The 20,926-nt window shown below is 47.2% G+C and overlaps 1 protein-coding gene across 1 annotated transcript in view; it reads right to left on the bottom strand.

The window, feature by feature from the left end:
• kif6 (kinesin family member 6) overlaps positions 1 to 20,926 on the bottom strand; it is a 664,853-nt gene that overhangs the window by 465,851 nt on the left and 178,076 nt on the right. Inside the window, exons 7-9 of the mRNA XM_078542714.1 lie at positions 19,883 to 20,089; positions 18,016 to 18,159; positions 2,864 to 2,950 (exon numbers count right to left, since the gene is read on the bottom strand). Coding sequence (XP_078398840.1) covers positions 2,864 to 2,950; positions 18,016 to 18,159; positions 19,883 to 20,089 — 438 coding nt within the window. The remainder of the gene's footprint in view (positions 1 to 2,863; positions 2,951 to 18,015; positions 18,160 to 19,882; positions 20,090 to 20,926) is intronic.

Below are 20,926 nucleotides of genomic sequence, written 5' to 3'. Positions count from 1 at the left end.
AGATGGTGGACAGGTTTTGGGGAGTCAGGAGGTGAGCTACTCATCTCACGATTCCTAGCCTCTGACCTGCTCTTGTAGAAACAGTATTTATATGGCTAGTCCAGTTCAGTTTCTGGTCAATGGTAACCCTCAGGATGTTGATAATGGGGTTTCAGTGATGGCAATGCTAGTAAACGTCAAGGGGCAATGGTTAGATTTTCTCTTGTTGGAGATGGTCATTGCCTGACACTTGTGTGCGCAAATGTCACATGCCACTTGTCAGCCCAAGGCTGCATATTGTCCAGGTCTTGCTGCATTTGGACATGGACTGCTTCAGTATCTGAGGAGTCACGAATGGTGCTGAACATTGTGCAATCATCAGCGAACGTCCCCTCTTCTGATCTTATGATGGAAGATAGGTCATTGATGAAGCAGCTGAAGATGGTTGGGCCAAGGACACTACCCGGAGGAACTACTGCAGTGATGTCCTGGAGCTGAGATGACTGACCTCCAACAACCACAACCATCTTCCTTTGTGCTAAGTATCACTCCAACCTGTGGAGGGTTTTCCCCCGATTCCCATTCAGTTTTGCTAGGGCTCCTTGATGCCACACTCGGTCAAAAGCTGCCTTGATGTCAAGGCCAGTCACTCTCGCCTCACCTCAGGAGTTCAGCACTTTCATCCATGTTTGCACCAAGGCTGTAATGATGTCAGGAGCAGAGTGGCTCTGGCGGAACCCAAACCGGGCGTCAGTGAGCAGGTTATTGCTAAACAGGTGCTGCTTGATAGCACTGTTGATGACTCCATCCATTACTTTACTGATAACGGAGAGTAGACTGATGGGGCGGTAACTGGGCGGGTTGGATTTGTCCTGCTTTTGGTGTACAAGATGTACCTGGGCAATTTTCCTCATAGCCAGGTAAATGCCAGTGTTGTAGCTGTACTGGAACAGCTTGGCTAGGGGCGCAGCAAGCTCTGGAGCACATGTCTTCAGTACTATTGCAGGAATATTGTCAGGACCCATAGCCTTTGCAGTATCCAGTGCCTTTGCCGTTTCTTGATATCACGTGGAGTGAACTGAATTGGCTGGAGACTGGCAACTATGATGCTGGGGACCTCCGGAGGAGGTCGAGATGGATCATCCACTCGGCAGTCCTGGCTGAAGATTGTAGTAAATGCTTCAGCGTTATCTTTTGCACTGACGTGCTCGGCTCCCCCATCATTGAGGATGGGGATATTTGAGGAGCCTCCTCCTCCAGTGAGTTGTTTAATTGTCCACCACCATTCACGACTGGATGTGGCAGGACTTCAGAGCTTAGATCTGATCCGTTGGTTGTGGGATCGCTTAGCTCTGTCTATCGCTTACTGCTTATGCTATTTGGCATGCAAGTAGTCTTGTATTATAGCCTCACCAGGTTGACACCTCATAGATGCTCAGTCTCGAGTTGCTAGATCTGTTCGAAATCCATCCCATTTAGCACAGTGTTAGTGCCACACAACACGATGGAGGGTATCCTCAATGTGAAGGCGGGACTTGGTCTCCACAACGACTCTGTGGTGGTCACTCCTACTGATACTGTCATGGACAGATGCATCTGCGGCAGGCAGGTTGATGAGGATGAGGTCAAGTATGTTTTTCCCTCTTGTTGGTTCCTTCACCAAATGCTACAGATCCAGCCTCGCAGCTATGGGACTCAGCCTGCTTGGTCAGCAGCGGTGCTACCGAGCCACTCTTGGTGGTGGACATTGAAATCCCCCACCAGAGAACATTCTGCGCATTTGCCAGCCTCAGTGATATCTCCAAGTGGTGTTCAACATGGAGGAGCACTGATTCATTAGCTGAGGGAGGGTGGTATGTGGTAATCAGAAGGAGGTTTCCTTGCTCATGTTTGATCTGATGATATGAGACTTCATGGGGTTCAGAGTCAATGTTGAGGACTCCAAGGACAACTTCCTGCTGACTGTATACCACTGTGCCACCACCTCTGCTGGTCTGTCCTGCCGGTGGGACAGGACATACTCAGGGATGGTGACGGTGGCATCTGGGACATTATCTGTAAGATATGATTCCGTCTGTAAGATAGAATGACTATGTCAGGCTGTTGCTTGACTAGTTCTGCGAGACAGCTCTCCCAATTTTGGCACTAGCCCTCAGATGTTAGTAAGGAGGACTTTGCAGGGTCGACAGGGCTGAGTTTGCCCCTTGTCGTTTCAATGCCAGATGGTCCATTGGTTTCATTCTTTTTTTGTGACTTTGTAGCAGTTTGATACAACTGAGTGGCTCCATTTCAGAGGGCATTTAAGAGTCAACTACATTGCTGTGGGTCTGGAGTCACACGTAGGCCAGACCAGGTAAGGACAGCAGATTTCCTTCCCTAAAGGGTATTAGTGAACCAGATGGGTTTTTATGACTCCACAATGGTTTCATGATCATCATCAGACTTTTAATTCCAGATTTTTATTGAATTCAAATTCCACCATCTGTTGTGGCAAAACTCGAACCCGACTCCCCAGAGTATAACCCCAAGTCTCTGGATTATTAGTCAAGCGACAATACCACTACGCCATCGCCTCCCCTCAAGGCATAATCTGGATAGGTGTTTAACACAAAAAGCATGAAAATGCACAGGTTATTTGTAAAATTAGCAGTGAAAACATATCATAGGGTCAAGTCACTGCTGAACCCGTAATCAGACTAGGGAGCTACTCTCAAAGAAAGCATGGGTAAGATAAAGGGCTAGAACACTGCAGCACTGATTCTCTCACCCAAACTCCCTGTGAGTACATTTCACAGTGGGATTAGTAAATATACCTTGATATGTCTCTCTCAGTTAAAAAATAAACATTAAACATCTTAAAAATCCTAAATCTGACTTTACTTACCAATCTAGGATCAATTTCTTCATTTAGAATAGCTTCATTCTTGATAAGTGCAACTCTCTGTGCAAATCTGCATGTTGAAATAGATTCCTGCATTAGAGGAAAAAATGACTTGAGTAATTGATCAATCAAACCAAAAAGTCATTAGGTACGTAGAAACAGGATTAGACCATTCAACCCCTCAATACCAAAATACGGGTGATCTGTATCTCAACTCCATTTATTAACCTTAGTTCCATAACCCTTAATACCATTACCAAAGAACTATCAACACGTGTTTTGAAAAGTTCAATTGGCCGAGACCTCAAGAGCGTTTTGGGGGATTGAGTCCAGAATTCGACTGTCCATTGTGTGACAAAGTGCTTTCTGAGATCATCTCTGAACATCCTAGCTAGGAACATGGGAACATATGACTTAAGAACAGAAGTAGGCCATTCGGCCCTTCGAGCCTGCTCCACCATTCGATAATATGGCTGATCTGGTTGCAGCCTCAACTCCACTTTCCTGTTTTCCCCCATAACCCTTGACTCCCTTGTCTAACAAAAATCTAAATCTGCCTGGAATAAACTCAATGACCCAGTCTCCATTGCTTTCTGGGGAAGAGAATTCCACATAGTGGTGAACCACTGAGAGAAAAAAATTCTCCTCATCACAGTCTGAAAAGGGAGACCTCGTATTCTTAAATTGTGTTCCCTAGTTCCAGTCTCCACCGCAAGAAGAAACATTCGGTGGAATCGTCCCAGATTTGCAGTAAGTGCGGTCATGGGTAGGAGAAAGAACGTTTTACGCACCAGCCGCAAAAGCGGCTTTTCACGCCATGTCGTCTGAATCCTATCTCATTCATCATGCATTCTCGGGAAACATGGCATTTCACTGGCGGGCAGCCTCCGATTCACTCATTATGCCGTAAACTCGACGCTTCCTCATGCCAGGCGCCATATTTAAAGTGCAGCTGCGTGCACACCTCTCAGGGCTTTCAGCTCAGGACTGCAGCACAGAAGACATGGCCCTGAAGGGCAAGAAGACTACAGCCCCCAATTCAGTGACGCATTGCTAGAATGCCTTTTGACACCAGGGGTGGTGGCAATGGTGGTCAGTGCCAACGCCCTGCAAAAGAGGACAGCCACCCAGTGCCGAAAGAGGATGAATGATCTCCATTCTGCAAGGGTAAGTCATGCTTCACATCACTCAAAACTCACATGCTCACAAACCCATCACACATCCACAGGGATCTCACTCACTGCCAGCTCAAGGGGCATCATCATTCACTCTCTCACACACATGATTCACTGTCCTCATCCAATCAATGGCACTACTCACCACACATGCCAGGCGTACTTACCAGAAATGTTGGGGAACACAGGGTTTAGTGAGAGGGAGGAACTGAAAGAAATCAGTATTAGTAGGGAAATGGTGCTGGAGAAATTGATGGCATTGAAGGCCGATAAATCCCCAGGGCCTGATAATCTACGTCCCAGAGTACTTAAGGAAGTAGTCCCAGAAATAGTGGATGCATTGGTGGTCCTCTTCCAAGATTCTATAGACTTTGGAACAGTTCCTACAGGTTGGAGGGTAGCTAATGTAACCCCACTATTTAAAAAGTATTAAATGAACAGTATGACACTAGGAGGTTCTGAGGAACAAAGGGACATTGGCATGTGTGTCCATAGATCTCTGAAGGCGGAGGGGCATGTTAGTGGGGTCGTGAAAAAGGCATATGGGACACTTGCCTTTATCATTCAAGGCATAGATTACAAAAGTAGGGAGGTCATGTTGGAGTTGTATAGAATCTTGGTGAGGCCACAGCTGGAGTACTGTGTGCAGTTCTGGTCGCCACATTATAGGAAGGATGTGATTGCACTGGAGGGGGTGCAGAGGAGATTCACCAGGATGTTGCCTGGGATGAAACATTTAAGTTATGAAGACAGGTTGGATAAACTTGGGTTGTTTTCGTTGGAGCAGAGAAAACTGAGAGGCCACCTGATTGAGGTATACAAGATTATGAGGGGCATGGACAGGGTGGATAGGGAGCAGCTGTTCCCCTCAGCTGAAGGGGTCAGTCACAAGGGGACATAAGTTTAAGGTGAGGGGCAGGAGGTTTAGGGGGGATGTGAGGAAAAACTTTTTTACCCAGAGGGTGGTGTCAGTCTGGAATGCACTGCTTGGCAGTGTGCTGGAGGCGGGTTGCCTCACATCCTTTAAAAAGTACCTGAATGAGCACTTGGCACATCATAACACTCAAGGCTATGGGCCAAGTGCTGGTAAATGGGGTTAGGTAGGTAGGTCAGGTGTTTCTCACGTGTCGGTGCAGACTCGATGGGCCGAAGGGCCTCTTCTGCACTATGTGATTCTGTGATTCTGTGAAAAAGGGAGGTAGAGAGAAAGCAGGGAATTATAGACCAGTCAGCTTGACGTCCGTAGTGGGGAAAATTCTAGAGTCCATTATAAAAGATTTAATAGCTGAGCACTTGGAAAACAGTGGCTGAATCGGACAGAGCCAGCATGGATTTACAAAAGGGAAATCATGCTTGACAAATCTACTGGAATTTTTCGAGGATGTAACTAGTAGAGTTGATGACGGGAAGCCAGTGGATGTGGTTTATTTGGACTTTCAGAGGGCTTTCAACAAAGTCCCACATAAGAGATTAGCGTGTAAAATTAAAGCGCATGGGATTGGGGGTAGTGTATTGAGATGGATAGAAAAATGGTTGGCAGACAGGAAACAAAGAGTAGGAATAAATGGGCCTTTTTCCGAATGGCAGGCAGTGATTAATGGGGTACCGCAGGGATCGGTGCTGGGGCCCCAGCTATTCACAATATATATTAATGATTTAGATGAGGGAACTAAATGTAATATCTCCAAATTTGCAGATGACACAAAGCTGGGTGGGAGGGTGAGCTGTGAGAAGGATACAGAGATGCTTCAGTGTGATTAGGACAAGCTGAGTGAGTGGGCAAATGCATGGCAAATGCAATATAATGTGGACAAATGTGAGGTTATCCACTTTGGTAGCAAAAACCAGAAGTCAGATTATTATCTGAATGGCTATAAATTGAGAGAGGGGAATGTGCAACGAGACCTGGGTGTCCTTGTACACAGTCGCTGAAGGTAAGCATGCAGGTGCAGCAGGCAATAAAAAAGCCAAATGGTTTGTTGGCCTTCATAGCCAGAGGATTCGAGTACAGGTGCAAGGATGTCTTGCTGCAATTATACAGGGCCTTGGTGAGACCACACATGGAATATTGTGTGCAGTTTTGGTCTCCTTATCTGAGGAAGGATGTTCTTGCTATGGAGGGAGTGCAGCAAAGGTTTACCAGACTGATTCCTGGGAAGGCGGGACTGACATATGAGGAGAGATTGAGTCGGTTAGGATTATATTCGCTGGAGTTGTGAAGAATGAGGGGGGATCTCATAGAAACCTATAAAATTCTAACAGGACTAGACAGGTTAGATGCAGGAAGGATGTTCCCAATGTTGGGGAAGTCCAGAACCAGGGGTCATAGTCTGAGGGTACGGGATAGACCATTTAGGACTGAGATGAGGAGAAATTTCTTCACCCAGAGAGCAACCACAGAAAGTCGTTGAGTATAAAACATTGTATGTTTTCAAGGAGGAGTTAGATATAGCTCTTAGGGCGAAAGGGATCAAAGGATATGGGGAGAAAGCGGGAGCAGGCTATTGAGTTGGATGATCAGCCATGATCATAATGAATGGCGGAGCAGGCTCAAAGGGCCGAATGGCCTACTCCTGCTCCTATTTCTATGTTTTTATGTTAAGGGGCCTTCAGCCCTAACCAAGAGAGGATCTTAGTACACCCATGCTAACCCACGCATTTCTCACTTTCGTCCTGTAGGAGGAACACCTAAGGAGCATGGAGCCTGGTGACCTAGACTGTATGTCTTATGGCTTACAGAGAGCAGAGACGAAGGAGATGAGAATGACAGAGCATTCTGGCTGGGCAGAGGGCTGAGCAGCACCCTCAGGAAGAAGGGATAGCTGGGGCTCCTGCTCATGCCTCTGAACAGTCACAGTGAATTGTCGCTGATCAGAGCCGAGCTGGACCCAGGGTCAATAGATGGCGCTTGTTATTCCTGCAGGTGACCGAGATCCATTGTCGCCAAAGACTGCGCATGTCCAGGGAACTGGTCGGACACATCTGCCAACTTTTTAGTTACTTGAAAATCCTTTTGCTTTTGCTTTGTTTGCACTTCAGTCCCTGATCTACGGGCACCCGGTGTGCAGGGGCAGGCAAGAAAGGAGGAGGACCTCCTCGTGAACCTGCTCCTGGGCCTGGCCAAGTTGGCTATCAACAGGTCTGGGCAGTGGGCGATTAAGGGGGTTGTCCGGCCTGACTGTCTGCCCCTCTTCCACGGCTACGTTCATGGCCAGGTATTCCTGAAGAAGGAACACACAGTGTCCGCTGGCACCGTTGAGGCCTTCCATGCTCAGTGAGCACTGCGGGAACTGGGGTGCATCACTGACCCCTTTAATCACATTTTGGTTTAATGTTTGCAAGTTTACTTTAAATTTTACCTTTTTTTTTTGCAATTTCCATTTAAGGGGCTGCCTTTTACTTTGTCCCTGATTTTGTTAATTCCGTTTATTTATTTTGTAACAAAAGAGTTACATCTTCTTAACCTTCCTAACCCTGCCGCTACATCTTGGTGCGAACCCAACAGCCACAGCAGAGGTAGAGGCAGCCTGCTGACCGCTACACCATCTGTGGTTATCTTGACGGGCATCCTCTGAAGGGCCCCGGCCTGCTTTCGGGATCCTGCTGTGTAGCACTGGCACCCTCCTCAGCCTGTGGAGCTGGATTTGCTGGGGCCACAAGAAGAGGGGATTCGTAGAGTTATCAGGGTGTCGAGCTGCTGCTGCTCCTCCCTACAGGTGCCCAAGAGCCCCTGAATGACTCCTTGAGAAGGGGAAGCTGAAGTGAGATCGAGCTACCCCACATCTCTCAAACATAGGCACTGTTGGAGGCCAACTATGGCGTCAGCAATGGAGTTCAGCCCATACAGCAGTGCAGGTCCGATGTCCTGGACAAAGGTCTCCATGGCGGCCACCATCCTACCAGTGTTGACCTCAGTGTGTTGGCAGGCCAACAATAGGACCTCTGACTGAAGGCAGACGAACTCCTCCAAAGTGGCTTGCAATCTGAGGAGTGCAGCAGACATCCCTTCCTGATGTTCCCGAGCTTGGCTTTGCAGCTCCAGCAGCTGAGATATGTGTAAGTCCAGAGACTCGTCATCTGACTCAGATTCCGCAGACTTCCAGTCTCCAGCAGTCCTCCGAGTGCCAGATGCCTGAGAAGTCCCTGCTGCCGCCGCCGCCTGTTGTGGATCAGACAGTCCAATGTGCTCACCAGATTATTATCCCAAGTCTACTCTAAAACTAGGTCCCACCGAGGTGTGTGTGTCCCTGCGCTCGTAGTGGGTGTGGGTGAGCGCTGTGACGGGTCTTCAATGACGGTTCAGCAGATTCCTCTTATAAAGTGTCTTCAGGGTTGAGTTGAGTACCTGGATCATGGACTTCCTCGGCTGTTTCCCAGATGTGTCTGCAAAAGCAAGGAGAGATAATTAGGACATGGCAGTGGCCTGTGAAACAGGACACATCACTCACAGCATAGTTGTCTGATGGATGTTGCACTGCCAGGTGCTCACTTCACTGAGCACCACCAACCTCACAATCAGCACAGGAACGGTCCAGATCTTCGCTGGCCAGTTAGATGACTATTTTCAAGGTTTGTGTGGACCTTGATTTCAGGTATTCCTCCACCAATCTGCGACCTCTCCCTTTTGCTCTGCGCCAGCTTGTCCTGCAACAATACAGATGGAGAGAGTGTAAACAGGCCGCCTGCCAGACCAGAATATGTACACCTGGCATGTGTGGGTAGCGAGTGGTCCCATGGATGGGATGAGGCCAATGAAGGTTTATCTGAGAGAATGAATGGTGATGTCCCTTGAGCTGGCAGTGAGTGAGATCCCTTTGGATGTGTGATGGGTTTGTGAGTGTGTGACCTGAGAGCAGGAGAGTGATTTACCTTGGTGGAATGGAGGAGATCATTCATCCCCTTTCGGCACTGGGTAGCTGTCCTCTTTTGCAGGGCATTGGCGCTGACCACCGCTGTCGCTGCCTCTCATGCGGGATTTGTCACCTTGCTTTCTGGTCTTCGCACAGAGTAGGGTAGAGGGCATCACGGTGGGCCTCCACTGCGTCCAGTAGGCCTTCGAGGGAGGCATAGGTAAATCTGGGGACAGCATGTTTCCTCCCTTTGGCTGCCATGACTTTTCAGCAGCTTACTGTCCCTTGAGGAAGGCTAGCTCTTTGCAGGGGCACCCTTCAACTATGGCACCCAGTTTAGTGAAGGCCTGATGTGACAGCAGAGCGGGTGAATGAGAAACCACCCCACTATCAACCCGGCATATTTCCTGGGAATGCATGATTAATGAGGCAGAATTGGGGTTAAACGACATGAATACCCGCCATTGCGGCCAGTGGCTAAAACGTCCTTTCTCCCGCCTGTACAAATCTGAGATGATTCCACCCAAAGCACCCCCTCTCTCCGGGCTGCTTTGTGAAGTTTCCCCTCTCTCCACGCTGCTTTATAAAGTCCCCCTCTCTCCGGGCTGCTTTGTGAAGTTTCCCCTCTCTCCACGCTGCTTTATAAAGTCCCCCTCTCTCCGGGCTGCTTTGTGAAGTTTTCCCTCTCTCCACGCTGCTTTATAAAGTCTCCCGTCTCTCTGTGCTGCTTCACGAAGTCTCCTCCCTCCACTTTATAAAGATGGACTGAAGTCCATCTCCAACATTAGCAGTCTCAGCTTGTTGGCCAGAGTGGAAAAATAGAATTATAACACTAAGTGTCTTCAAGCATAGCAAATTAGATGTTCAACAAGGATATCATGGGTACAGACTGATGTGGCGACATTTTTTTGACTGGCTCCAGTAGGATTTAGAAAAGTGATTTTATGGCATTTTTTAAAACAAGTGGCAATACGCCACACCACCCACCCCTTCACCACCCTCTTTGAGCTTTGATCCCCTTTCAGCTTATCTGCATTTGAAACCCTTCAATGATTTTAAAGATCACATAACTCTGGCAGTAGGAAACAGCTTATTTTATAATACACCCTGTTGTAGAGCTATGGCTGCTTTTATTATTGTCATGGATCTAATTTTTGTTAAATTACTTTTTCCTCAGGGTTAGTGTAATTCTTTTCCAATAAAATAAATTCAGAAATGTGGAGAAACAATTTCCTGCGGCAGACAGGTCAATAACAAGAGGACACAAATTTAAGGTGATTGGCAAAAGATTAATTGGCGATGCGGCGAAAAGAAAAAATTACACAGTGTCTTTTTAGGAATTATAATACGTGGCTTGATAGACTGGTAAAGGGGAGTTGAATAAATACCTGAAGTGAAGAAATCTGCAGGGCACTGCACAGAGGAACTAATTGGATAGCTTTTTCAAAGATCTGGCAAAGGCACAATAGCCCAGATAGGCTCTTTCTGTGCTCTATTATGCTATGATTTCTCCCCTGAAGAAGGTGTCTGCTCCTTGCATCACCTCCCCAAAATGTAGTAACAGTTATTCTATTTGTTGCCTCATTAACTAGGTGCACAATCTGATCACTGCATTATCTCCGACTCAGAATGGAACAGTATGTATAATGCATAGTCTCCATATATCCTTCAAAGGTGCCCATACACACTCTAAAATATCTCAATTTAATAATTCTAATCTTTAATCTAGTTTCAGGGTTTTAATAAACTCAGGCCTCTCTGTAGGGTTCCAATGATCCATTTTTCAAGCCAGGCAATTTGTTTTACACTTGAATGTAAACCAAGTAGCAAAATCTGCTTTTCAGTTCTTTTGCCTATTTTTTTATTCAGTAATGTGGGATTTACAGTAAAGCATAAAAATCAATTTTAATATATTTCAGCAAAATTGTCAGATCCTTGAAATTGTTAACTGGCAAAGAAAGGAGCCAAGCGCAGCAGTCATAAGAATATTTTAAAGATACGAATAAATATTTCGCATTCTGAGTGGGAGCCATGGGAATATTTCTGAAAGTTAACAAACAGGTACAGCAAGCCATTAGGAAGACAAATGGTATGTTAACATTTATTGCAAGGGATTTCAAGTAGAAAACTAAAGAAATCTTGCTGCAATTACATAGGGATTTGTTAAGACCACACCTGGGGCACTGTGCATAGTTTTGATCTCTTTACCTAAGGAAGTGCATACTCAGAGAGGGATGCAATAAAGGTTCACTTTCTGGGATGAGAGGGCATCTACTTGTAGAGTTTGCATTGAATGGACCTATATTCTCTGGAGTTTAGAATGGTGAGAAGGTGAGAGATGACCTCATCGAAACATGCAAGGTTCTTAAAGGGTTTGATGGGGTAGATGCTGAGAATATAAAGAACTAGGGATCATTGCCCCGTGCCAACTGTACCCTCCCCTGACATAGGCAACTATCTGACCCAAGAGGCCACAAAGTGCAGCACTGCTGGTCAGATGGCGGGGTCAGAGGGTGGGAGGTAACGTTGAGACATTGAGGAGTTATCAGGACTCCATCCAATAATACAAGATGGGCACCTTTTCAAGTTTCAAAGCCATTACCCAGGCATGGGCCCCTATCTTGAGCCACAACTTCTGCCTTTTTCACCTGGCAAATAGCCCTTTAGGCCAGGCTTGTCCAACTAGCAGTCCCAGGGCCATTCCATTTGGCTCCCAGAGCCCATTTTCAAAATACCAGTCACAGGTAAGTTGGAGTGGAAGATTCTGCAAAGAACTACTCCTCCAATCATAGTGAGCCTATCAGCAGCAAATGTGGGAGAAAAACAGTCTCTGATTGGAGAAGCAGCAAACACCAGCGGTAGTGAGTTTGCTGGAAAGAGGTGTTCTTTCACGGGAGGCAGCAGGGGAACTCGAGTGCCAGTGCTAGGTGAGTGGAAACGAGTGCTGGGGCCTGGGGAGCGGGAACACGAGTGCCAGGGCCTGGTGGCAAGGAACCAGTGTGCCAGGGCCTGGCAGCAGGGAGCCAGTGTGCCAGGGCCTGGCCGAAGACAATCAGAGTTCTGGGGCCCGGCGGCGGGAGAGCAGAGTGCAAGGCCCTGGGAGGGCGAGCAGTGTGCCGGGACCCGGTGGAAGGGAACCAGAGATCCGGGGCCTGGGCAGGAGAGGGTGGCTGTGAGGCCCGGAGTGAGAGGCTGTGGGGCCCCAGGTCAGAAGAGGTGGGTGGGCAAGAGGCTGACTGGCATGTGTGGGAGATTGAGCATGTGTGGGTGTGTATGTGAATGTGTGTGGGAGTGAGAGAGTGAGTGTGTGTGTGTGTGTGTGTGTGTGACTGAGTGTATGTGTGTGACTGAGAGAGTGAATGAGTGTGTGATCAAGTGAGTGAGTGTTTGTGCGAGTGAGAGAGTGAGTGTGTGTTCTTTTTTTTTCATTCATGGGATGTGGGCATTAGAAAGCTGCTGGGAACTGATGACTGCCAAAGGGAGAGATTTACCGACGCCTCCCTCGAGTGCTTGCAAGCAAGGTCACCAATCCAGCATGGGAGGTGGTGGCAGCGGTGGTCAGTGCCAATGACCTGCAAGAGAGGACAACCATCCAGTGCCAAAAGAGGATGAACGATCTCCTATGTTCTGCAAGGGTAAGATACTCTCCTCATCACTCTCAACTCACACACTCATAAAACCATCACACATCCACAGAGATCTCACTCACTGCCAGTTCAAGGGACATCACTATTCACTCTCTCACACGCCTTCATTGTCCTCATCCTGTCCATAGGACCACTCACCACTCACACATGCCAGGCATATTGGTCCTCAACTCAAGCCCCAAAGACACCTCGTAGGAAGAATCTGATGACACCTTAATTGAAGACCCGTCACAGTGCTCACCCACATCCTCCATCAGTGCAGACACACACATCTCGGTGGGACCTAGTTCTAGAGTGGACTCTGGATCACAATCTTCTGAGGACACAGCACTGTCTGATCCACAGCAGGTGGCGCCAGGGTCTTAACAGGTTTGTGGCACTTGGGGGGCTGCTGAAGACCAGAAATCCGCTGAGTCTGAATCAGATGAGGAGCCCCTGGGCTCGGTCATATCTCAGTTGCTGGAGCTGCAAAGGCAAGCTCAGAAACATCAGAAAGGATGTCCGCTGCACTCCTCAGATTGCCATAGACGATGGAGGAGTCCATCCGCCTTCAGTCTTCAGTGATAGCACTGGCATACCAATGCACCAAGGTCAACACTACTACGTGGACTGAACTCCATCACTGACGCCATAGTTGGCCCCAACAGTGTCAACGCTTCCCCTTCTCCTCAAGGAGTCAGCCAGGGGCCTTCGGGCACCCATAGGGAGGAGGACCAGCAGATGCACACCCCAGGGCCATCCACCCAGGTGACTCCGGGAGTGTCCAGCCCATCCAAGTTCCCTCTTCCTGTGACTCCAGCAGCTCCAGCTCCACAAGCCGAGGAGGGTGCCACTACCATACAGCAGGACCCCAAAAGCATGGTGGGGCCCTCCAGAGGATGCCTGCCACGGTCATCACAGTCAGCAGGCTGCCTCCGTCTCCGCTGTCGATGTCGTGGAGCACCCGGCAGGGATAGGAATGTTAAGATGTAATTGCACAGCCTGGGCACAGGTGTTAATTGTGTATACAATGTTTGCTGTTGTAAATAAACACCCTTGTTTCCTTGACTATGGCTCTTTGTTATGATGAGCAGTGTTCGTGTCACTCAGATGTAAAACCTTGGTTCCTGCACGAGACAAATACAGGTGTCTCAGTCCAGGGCCTCTTCCCTATGCAGTGTGTAACCTTCAGACCAAAGTGATGGTCCAGCTTCACACTCACTGGACATATTAGTGATGCCTGTACCTCGATGGTGCTTGACATTGCTGCCAGAGTTTCATGGGTAGGCGTCACAAAGTTCTGTCATTCTCTCTGTGTGCTCTTAGCACCTTTGAGGTGGGGCTGCCCTCCCTATCTCTTCAGTATCTGTAACCAGTGATGCTGTGCTCCTGAAGGGGTCACGTGTTGAAGGCTGACAAAGGATCAGGTGCATTTAAAGTTTCATGGCTGCATCTCTATGATATGACCCTGATCAAAGAGCGCAAGCGAGCTGCCCTCAGCCAGACAGAGTCAGACATTCACAGAGGTAATGTGAAGGCCTATGGAGCGTCCTCACTGCATGTCATCATCATCCTCCTGGAATCTAACAACTATTAGAGCCACCATTGCATCTCCATGACAAGCCTGAGCACTGAGGGTATGTGCGCTGCCAACAGCCACACAGGAGTCAAACGTTCACATATGCAAGGTGAGGATGTCAGGACTGTCCTCACCGCATCTCATCATCATGTTCCACGAATCTTGCTGCTATGAGGGCCTCCCGAGCTCACCTGCCTCACCTGGCCAGTGCAATGGCCTCATCGCCGGCATCCTCGTCTTCAAGGACCTCATCAGTCATTAAAGGTGGCAAGACAGGTGGAAAGAGCTGGTTCTAAAGCATACAGTATTCTAGGCTTCATTAATAGGGGCATAGAGTATAACAGCAGGGAGGTTTGATGAACTTATATAAGATACTGGTCAGATTTCAACTGGAATATTGTGTACAGTTCCGGGCGCCACAGGAAGAATGTGTACGCATTGGAGAGAGTGCATAAGAGGTTTACGAGAATGGTTCTAGGGATAAGACACTTCAGTTATGACGAAAGATTGGAGAAGTTGGGACTGTTTTCCTTTGAGAGGAGAAAGCTAAGAGGAAAATTGATAGAAGTTTTCAAAATCATGAGGAGTCTGGACAGAGTAGATAGGGAGAAACTGTTCCCGCTCGTAAACAGATTGAGAACCAGAGAGAACAGTTTTAAAGCGTTTTGCAAAAGAAGCAAATGCGAGTTGAGAAAATACTTTTTCACGCAGCGAGTAGTTAGGGTTTGGGATGCACTGCCTGGAAGTGTGGTGAAGGCAGATTTGATTGAGGTATTCAAGAGGGCATTGGATGATTATTTAAATGGAAACAACGTGCAGGGTTACGGGGAAAAGGCTGGAGATTGGCACTAAGTTAAAATGCTCAGCGAGCCGGTGCAGACACAATGGGCCGAATGGCCTCCTTTTGCACCGTAACAATTCTGTGATACTGTTATCATCGTCATGCCCTTCAACGTCCTCCTAATCGGAGGATACATGCAGCTCCTCCATATCCTCCTCCTCCACCAGGTCATCCTGGCTTTGCAGCATCAGGTTCTGGAGTGTGCAACAAGCAACAATGATGCGCGACACCCTCTGGGGACTGTATTGCAGTGCTCCACTAGATCTGTCGAGACACCGGAACTCATTTTCCATATGCCTAAAGTTTACTCCACCAAAGTCCGGGACCCAGCATAAGCCTCGTTGTACCCCCGCCCTGCTGCAGTCTGAGGCCGCCGCATGGGCATCACCAGCATCTCTGGACCCTGGAAGGTGTCAGGGATCTGAGACCTGCAAAGGATGTAGGAGTAGTGGACGCTCCCTGGGAATCGAGCGCAGACCTGTAGGATGTGTTTGTGGTAGTCGCACACCAGCTGAACATTTAGTGAGTGGAAGCCCTTGCGGTTGACGTAATTGACTGCTTGTTGCCATGGAGATCTAAGCGCCACTTGAGTGCAGTCGATGGCACCCTGCACCTGTGGAAAACCTGAAACCTGCACAAATCCCAGCGCACTTGCTTCCTGGCTTTCCTAATCCTGGGCGAAATGCATAAAGTTCTGTGCCTTCATGAAGGTGGCATCCGTGACCTCCTGGATACACTTGTGCATGGAAGCTTGTGAGATCCCGACAGGTCACCTGTGGAGCCCTGGAAGGAGCCACTGGTGTAAAAATTGAGCACCGCGGTCACTTTCATGGCCACTGGCAGTGGATGCCCTCCATGTCCCCGTGGCGCCAAATCCTGCAGCAGGTGGCATATGTGACCAACCAGTTCCATAGACATGTGCAGTCTTTGGCGACACTGGTTCTCAGTCATCTGCAGGAATGACAGGCGCAGTCTATAGACATGGGTATAGCAAGGCGGCTAAGAATGACGGCTCGCTGTGGATCTTCAGCTGCCGCCCCTTCATCTTGAAGGAGGTGCTCCTCCCTTTGCTGAGCCAGGCGCCTCCTCCACTCTCTTCTTCTTCTCTGGTCTCTGTAAGCCATGAGGCATACTGCTAAATCACCAAGCTCGATGATCCTGACACTCACCTCCTGCAGGATCAAAGAGAGAGACGTGTGGGTTAGCATGAGTGTACTATGAACCTCTCTTGGTTAAGTCTCAAGGCCCCTTCACGCATACAGGAGAGTGCTGGCCACAACTTGCATGGCCAGTGTATAGTGCACTCATTGGCTGTCTGAAACCCCACCCACCTCCGCCCCACTCCACTTGACCAGTTGGCAGCTGCTTTAGCCATTGGACTGCATGCTGTGCTCTCAGCTCAGGTGCAGGCATTCTCCTAACCCACACTGCAAGGCTGCACTGTTAGCTTGAACCATAACGGATACTGGTCCAAACCTTGATAAAGACATTGCAAAGGGCTCTGAGTGCCTCCACCACTGACTGCGCCACAGCCATCTTTCACAAGGAGAATATACAACTTGCCCAGTCAGCCAATTGGTCTGCTGCCCCCTAAAACACATATTAATTTGCAGTCTGTGCCCAAGGAGTGAAAAGTCCTGGAGCATTTGGTGGCACTTTCATGCTTTTGCGTTGCTCGAGTGGCCAAAAAGCTTCAGAGGCCTGACTCCAATCATGTCAATGGAGCTGCAGCTGAACGGTCTCAGTTGCAGAAGAATGTTGACTTTTGAAAAACTTTTCCAAGTGTGTCCCTCACCCTGGCATATGCTCAAGTATTTCCTTCAGCCCGTCTGTGCTGCCTTGCAGATGATTGCAAACTGGTTACACGGTGGCATAAAACCAATCTTTGGCCTTCTCGCCATATTGTGTATGCCCCCAACCCCCAGCCCGCCATCATGCCCGATGCCAATGGATCCAGAAGTTCCGGCCTCAGTTTAAAGTGGTGCCAAACCCTATCTTTCCAAAATTTGCTCATCAGCCTCTTGAGTGAGAAAAAATGGAAATGTGGCCCCCTGAAGCAAAAAGTTTAAACAAGCCTGCTTTAGGCATACTGGCGAATAACCCTTTACTCCATGAATCCCAAGCTCAACCACAGCAACTCTCAATTTTTGGTGTCCCTGCTCCCTCATTGTCACTTGGAAAGGAAAGGCAGAAGTTCCATCTCTTGTAATTTTCAAATTTTCACTAAAAGCCAAGATCCAGCAAATCCACGTTCTAGCAGACCTCCATCATTGTTACAAAGAAATTTTCAGTACTAATGTACCAAAATCTACCTTAGCAATGGTGAATGCAAGGTTAAATTACTTTTTTGTTCCTTAGCCAAATGCCCTTGCGATGCAATCCAGTACTAAATTAGCCTTGTTGATAACAGCTCTGCGTTGGCTGAAAACTTGATGCATGACTAATAATCAAATGTTAAAAAAGTGTTCCATTTTTGTTAGTGAGCACCCATTCATTGTGTCCTTCTTCTATTAATATCTATATAAAAGTGCATCTGTTATTCCTTAATCTTTACTTTCAATTGGTTTACACCGATTTGAATGTCATTGATCTCCAATAAGCTTATCACAACTAGACAGCTCATTGCTAACAAATTTTATAATATGGGATTAGATGTTACCTCCACCAGATCTGAAAAATTAGGATTGGTATCAATTAATTACAATTAGGATACTATACCAATTCATTAAATAATTGCATTCAGCATAGCTGAATAAATCACATTCTGGGAAAAAAAGTTGAAATCTAACCCATAAAAATTGAAAAGAAAATGTCTTGTGTTCCCAGGAAAATCCTTTCAGGTACCCTTTGACAACAGAACAACAGAGCACAAGTTCGTGGTCGTGAAGAACAAATTTAGGGAAAATGCCAAGGAAAATGCCAAGAGTACTTTCTTTACTCCAATCATGAACAATAGCCAAAGCATGTTGCTAAGGTATTTTTCTCACTTCAAAAATATGAAGACACACAGGTCAAAAGCCCTCCTTCAAAGCTATTTTCTGAACTCTATATGGATAGAATCGAGAGAAAACAACATGAACATGCCTCCAAGTTCCTCTTATCCACAGATAATGTTGCGACCATAGTTGTCATACAGTTTCCTCCCAGGCTATCCCTCAGAACAGATGTCATCATTGAGTTTCGATAAGGGATGTGTGCACGATTCTTTTCTGCAAGTGCGATAATAACCTGTAATTTAAACAAACAATTTCAGCTGTGCTCCTTCATGCATAGAACAACCAACAAACAAATTCACATTTGGAAATTGTAAAAGGCAGATTGCTTTGTTAGTCATATTTCTGCACATTAACATTTTTTAAGACTAAAGTTCAATTTTGTGCCAGAAAAGGAAGATCCATGTAACATTAGCACATTGCAAGACTTGGTAGAGAAGGATAAACTGTCAACCTAACGCAGCAATAGTGAAGCCTCGTGGCAAGAAGTAATCGGGTGACACTTTATATTAGCAGTTTGATGTAAAATTATGAAAGTAGGAAAACATCTGGCTGCAACAGAACTCAGTTGTGGGCAGCTTCACAGGTGGAAAAGTTTTTACTTTACTTCCATTTATACCACATGCTTGGAAGTGAATGGGAGTGAATTTTACACCCCCCTCTCCATTTGCGTATTTGAAGGCCGGGGAGGGCGGTGGGGGGCAGGTAAGAAAAGTGGGTGCCCAGGCCACCGACTTCTGCCCACCACCAACCTGTCCCCCATATTGCAGGGGACTGGTAAGGTGTCAGACCACCTGCCTGCGCTTTGTCCTATTAAAACCCTTAAGTGGACAATTAACAACCACTAAAGGGCCTCATTCCACCTTTGCCACAATTTTTCAGCCTGTGGGGGAAAGTGGAAGGAAGGCAGCTGCTGTTGGGAAGGAAGGTGGTTTACCTCCTTTGGTGGTCCCCTGTGCCCATCAGGGGGACCCACCCCAAGATGGTTAATACACCTTTGTCCCTCCCCTTTGCCTCTAAAACCTGGCCCCCTCATACAGCCTTGCTGAGGTCTCCAATCTGTTGCTGGGGCGGCAGTAGTGTAGTGGTAATGTCACTGGACTAGTAATCCAGAGGCCCAGGCTAATGCTCTGGGTCAAAACCGCCATAACAGCTGGTGGAATTTAAAGTCAAAATAATAAAACCTGGAATTGAAAGCTAGTCTCAGTAATGGTGACCATGAAACTATCAACAATTGTTGTTAAAACCCATCTGTTTCACTAACGCCCTTAAGGAAAGGAAATCTGCCATCCTTACCCGGTCTGGCCTACATGTGATTCAAGACCCACAGCAGTGTGGTTAACATTTAACTGCCCTCTGAAATGGCCTAGCAAGCCACTTAAGTTAAAGGGCAATTAGGGTTGGGCAACAAGTGCTGGCCTTGCCAGTGATGCTCACATCCCATGAAAGAATAATTTAAAAAAGCCTGCCCAAAATACCCAGACTTACCTTCAAGTCTGGGAGACATTTTTCCTTCCGGGGACTGCATACAGTCCCGTCAGTGGCCACTGCTGCCTTCTGGTGCTGCTGCTGGCCATCCCTGAGGGCCAGAAGTCCCACTCTCAAATAATTAAGGATGCCCCAGCATATTATCGCTGGGGCAGCCAGATTTCTGGACGGCACGGTGCCAACCAACTTTTGGCTGGGGCGGGGGTTGGGTGGGGAGCAGGTCATTCATCCCCTGGTAAAATCCACCCCATGAAAACTACCTCTGGTCCTCAGTCTCACCTGGTTTAAAATTCTATCCTAATCCATTGCATTTATTCATAATGTTGCTTATTATACATATATTTTACTAAGATGTTCTTTGTCTATAATACACCAGTTGACTGGTTAATGTAATGAGAATAATGACTATTTTTTTCGTTTTGCATTTTTTAAGAAGAAGTAAAATGCCTCAGTGTGGTATCCAACCATACCTGTTCCAAGTATGTCAGGGACAGGTTAATGTATTTAGCCTCTGTCAATAGCTGTCCTCCTACTCCAGTCTTTGTGACACGCTCTGAGCCAGCCAGGTCCACCAGATGTAATTTGGACCGACGGATAGTGGCAGAGCCTGGTTCCCGACTAGAAACATGAACGGTGAAAATGCAGTGGGAACGAGTTGAGGCCTGGTTCATAGGTGTCTGATAAATGAAAACAAAAAGTACAAATATTAGATGTCCCTATCATGATTAAAAGATTCCTCATTCCTTTTTGAAAAAAAGAACTTCAGCTTTCACACATATAAATAACCATGAAGTATTAGGACACTTTTTTAAAAATTGTGCCCTGGTGATCTCGCTCTACCCTGTCATATATTAAGTACATGCTCCAGGGTCTACCTTCAATTTCTTGTTTCCCATGATCAGCTGCAGATCATCTCTGTTATTTTCCTGGCCAGAAAATTGCATCAGCTCCAAATAAAGTATTACAAGTAAGCCATTCTCCTTCCCTCTCATCTGACAAAATCCAAAATGAGTATTTTCATGAGACGGTTCCCTCCATTGGATTTTGGACAGTTGTGGCATGGGATCACTGCACTTAGGTAAAGGGTGACAATGCAGGAGCTTCTTTATGGAAATGTCCTGCCGCATGCTCCACATGGGCTTTCTGGTGTCTGGAATAAAGCTGCTGATAACATGGAAGGCAAGCAGCTTCTCATCATACACACCTGGAAATGGCTCCAGAGTTCACTTGGTTGGATTAACCCTGGGTACTGTGCTTAGGGTTTTGCTAGTGCTACATACACCATGCAAAAATGTTAATTTTTAACCAAACAAAAAGATGCTACACTGCAAAACTAAGAATGCTTTCAATGCTACTGCATATCTGTCATATGAGAGGCAGTTGACAAGTTCACTAAAATCCCTGGGGAAGTCAATGACATTTAAAGCACATCCATTTATTTAGCGGTGTGATGAGGCCAGGTCATAGAGCACCTGAAGATGGTGGGGCCCTCGCAACACATTTAAACTATTGGG

This window comes from Cetorhinus maximus, chromosome 5, assembly GCF_964194155.1.
Source record: "Cetorhinus maximus chromosome 5, sCetMax3.hap1.1, whole genome shotgun sequence".
Taxonomy (NCBI): Eukaryota; Metazoa; Chordata; class Chondrichthyes; order Lamniformes; family Cetorhinidae; genus Cetorhinus; species Cetorhinus maximus.
The sequence above is the reverse complement of the archived record's forward strand: the minus strand, read 5'-3'. Positions and strand labels throughout refer to the sequence as shown.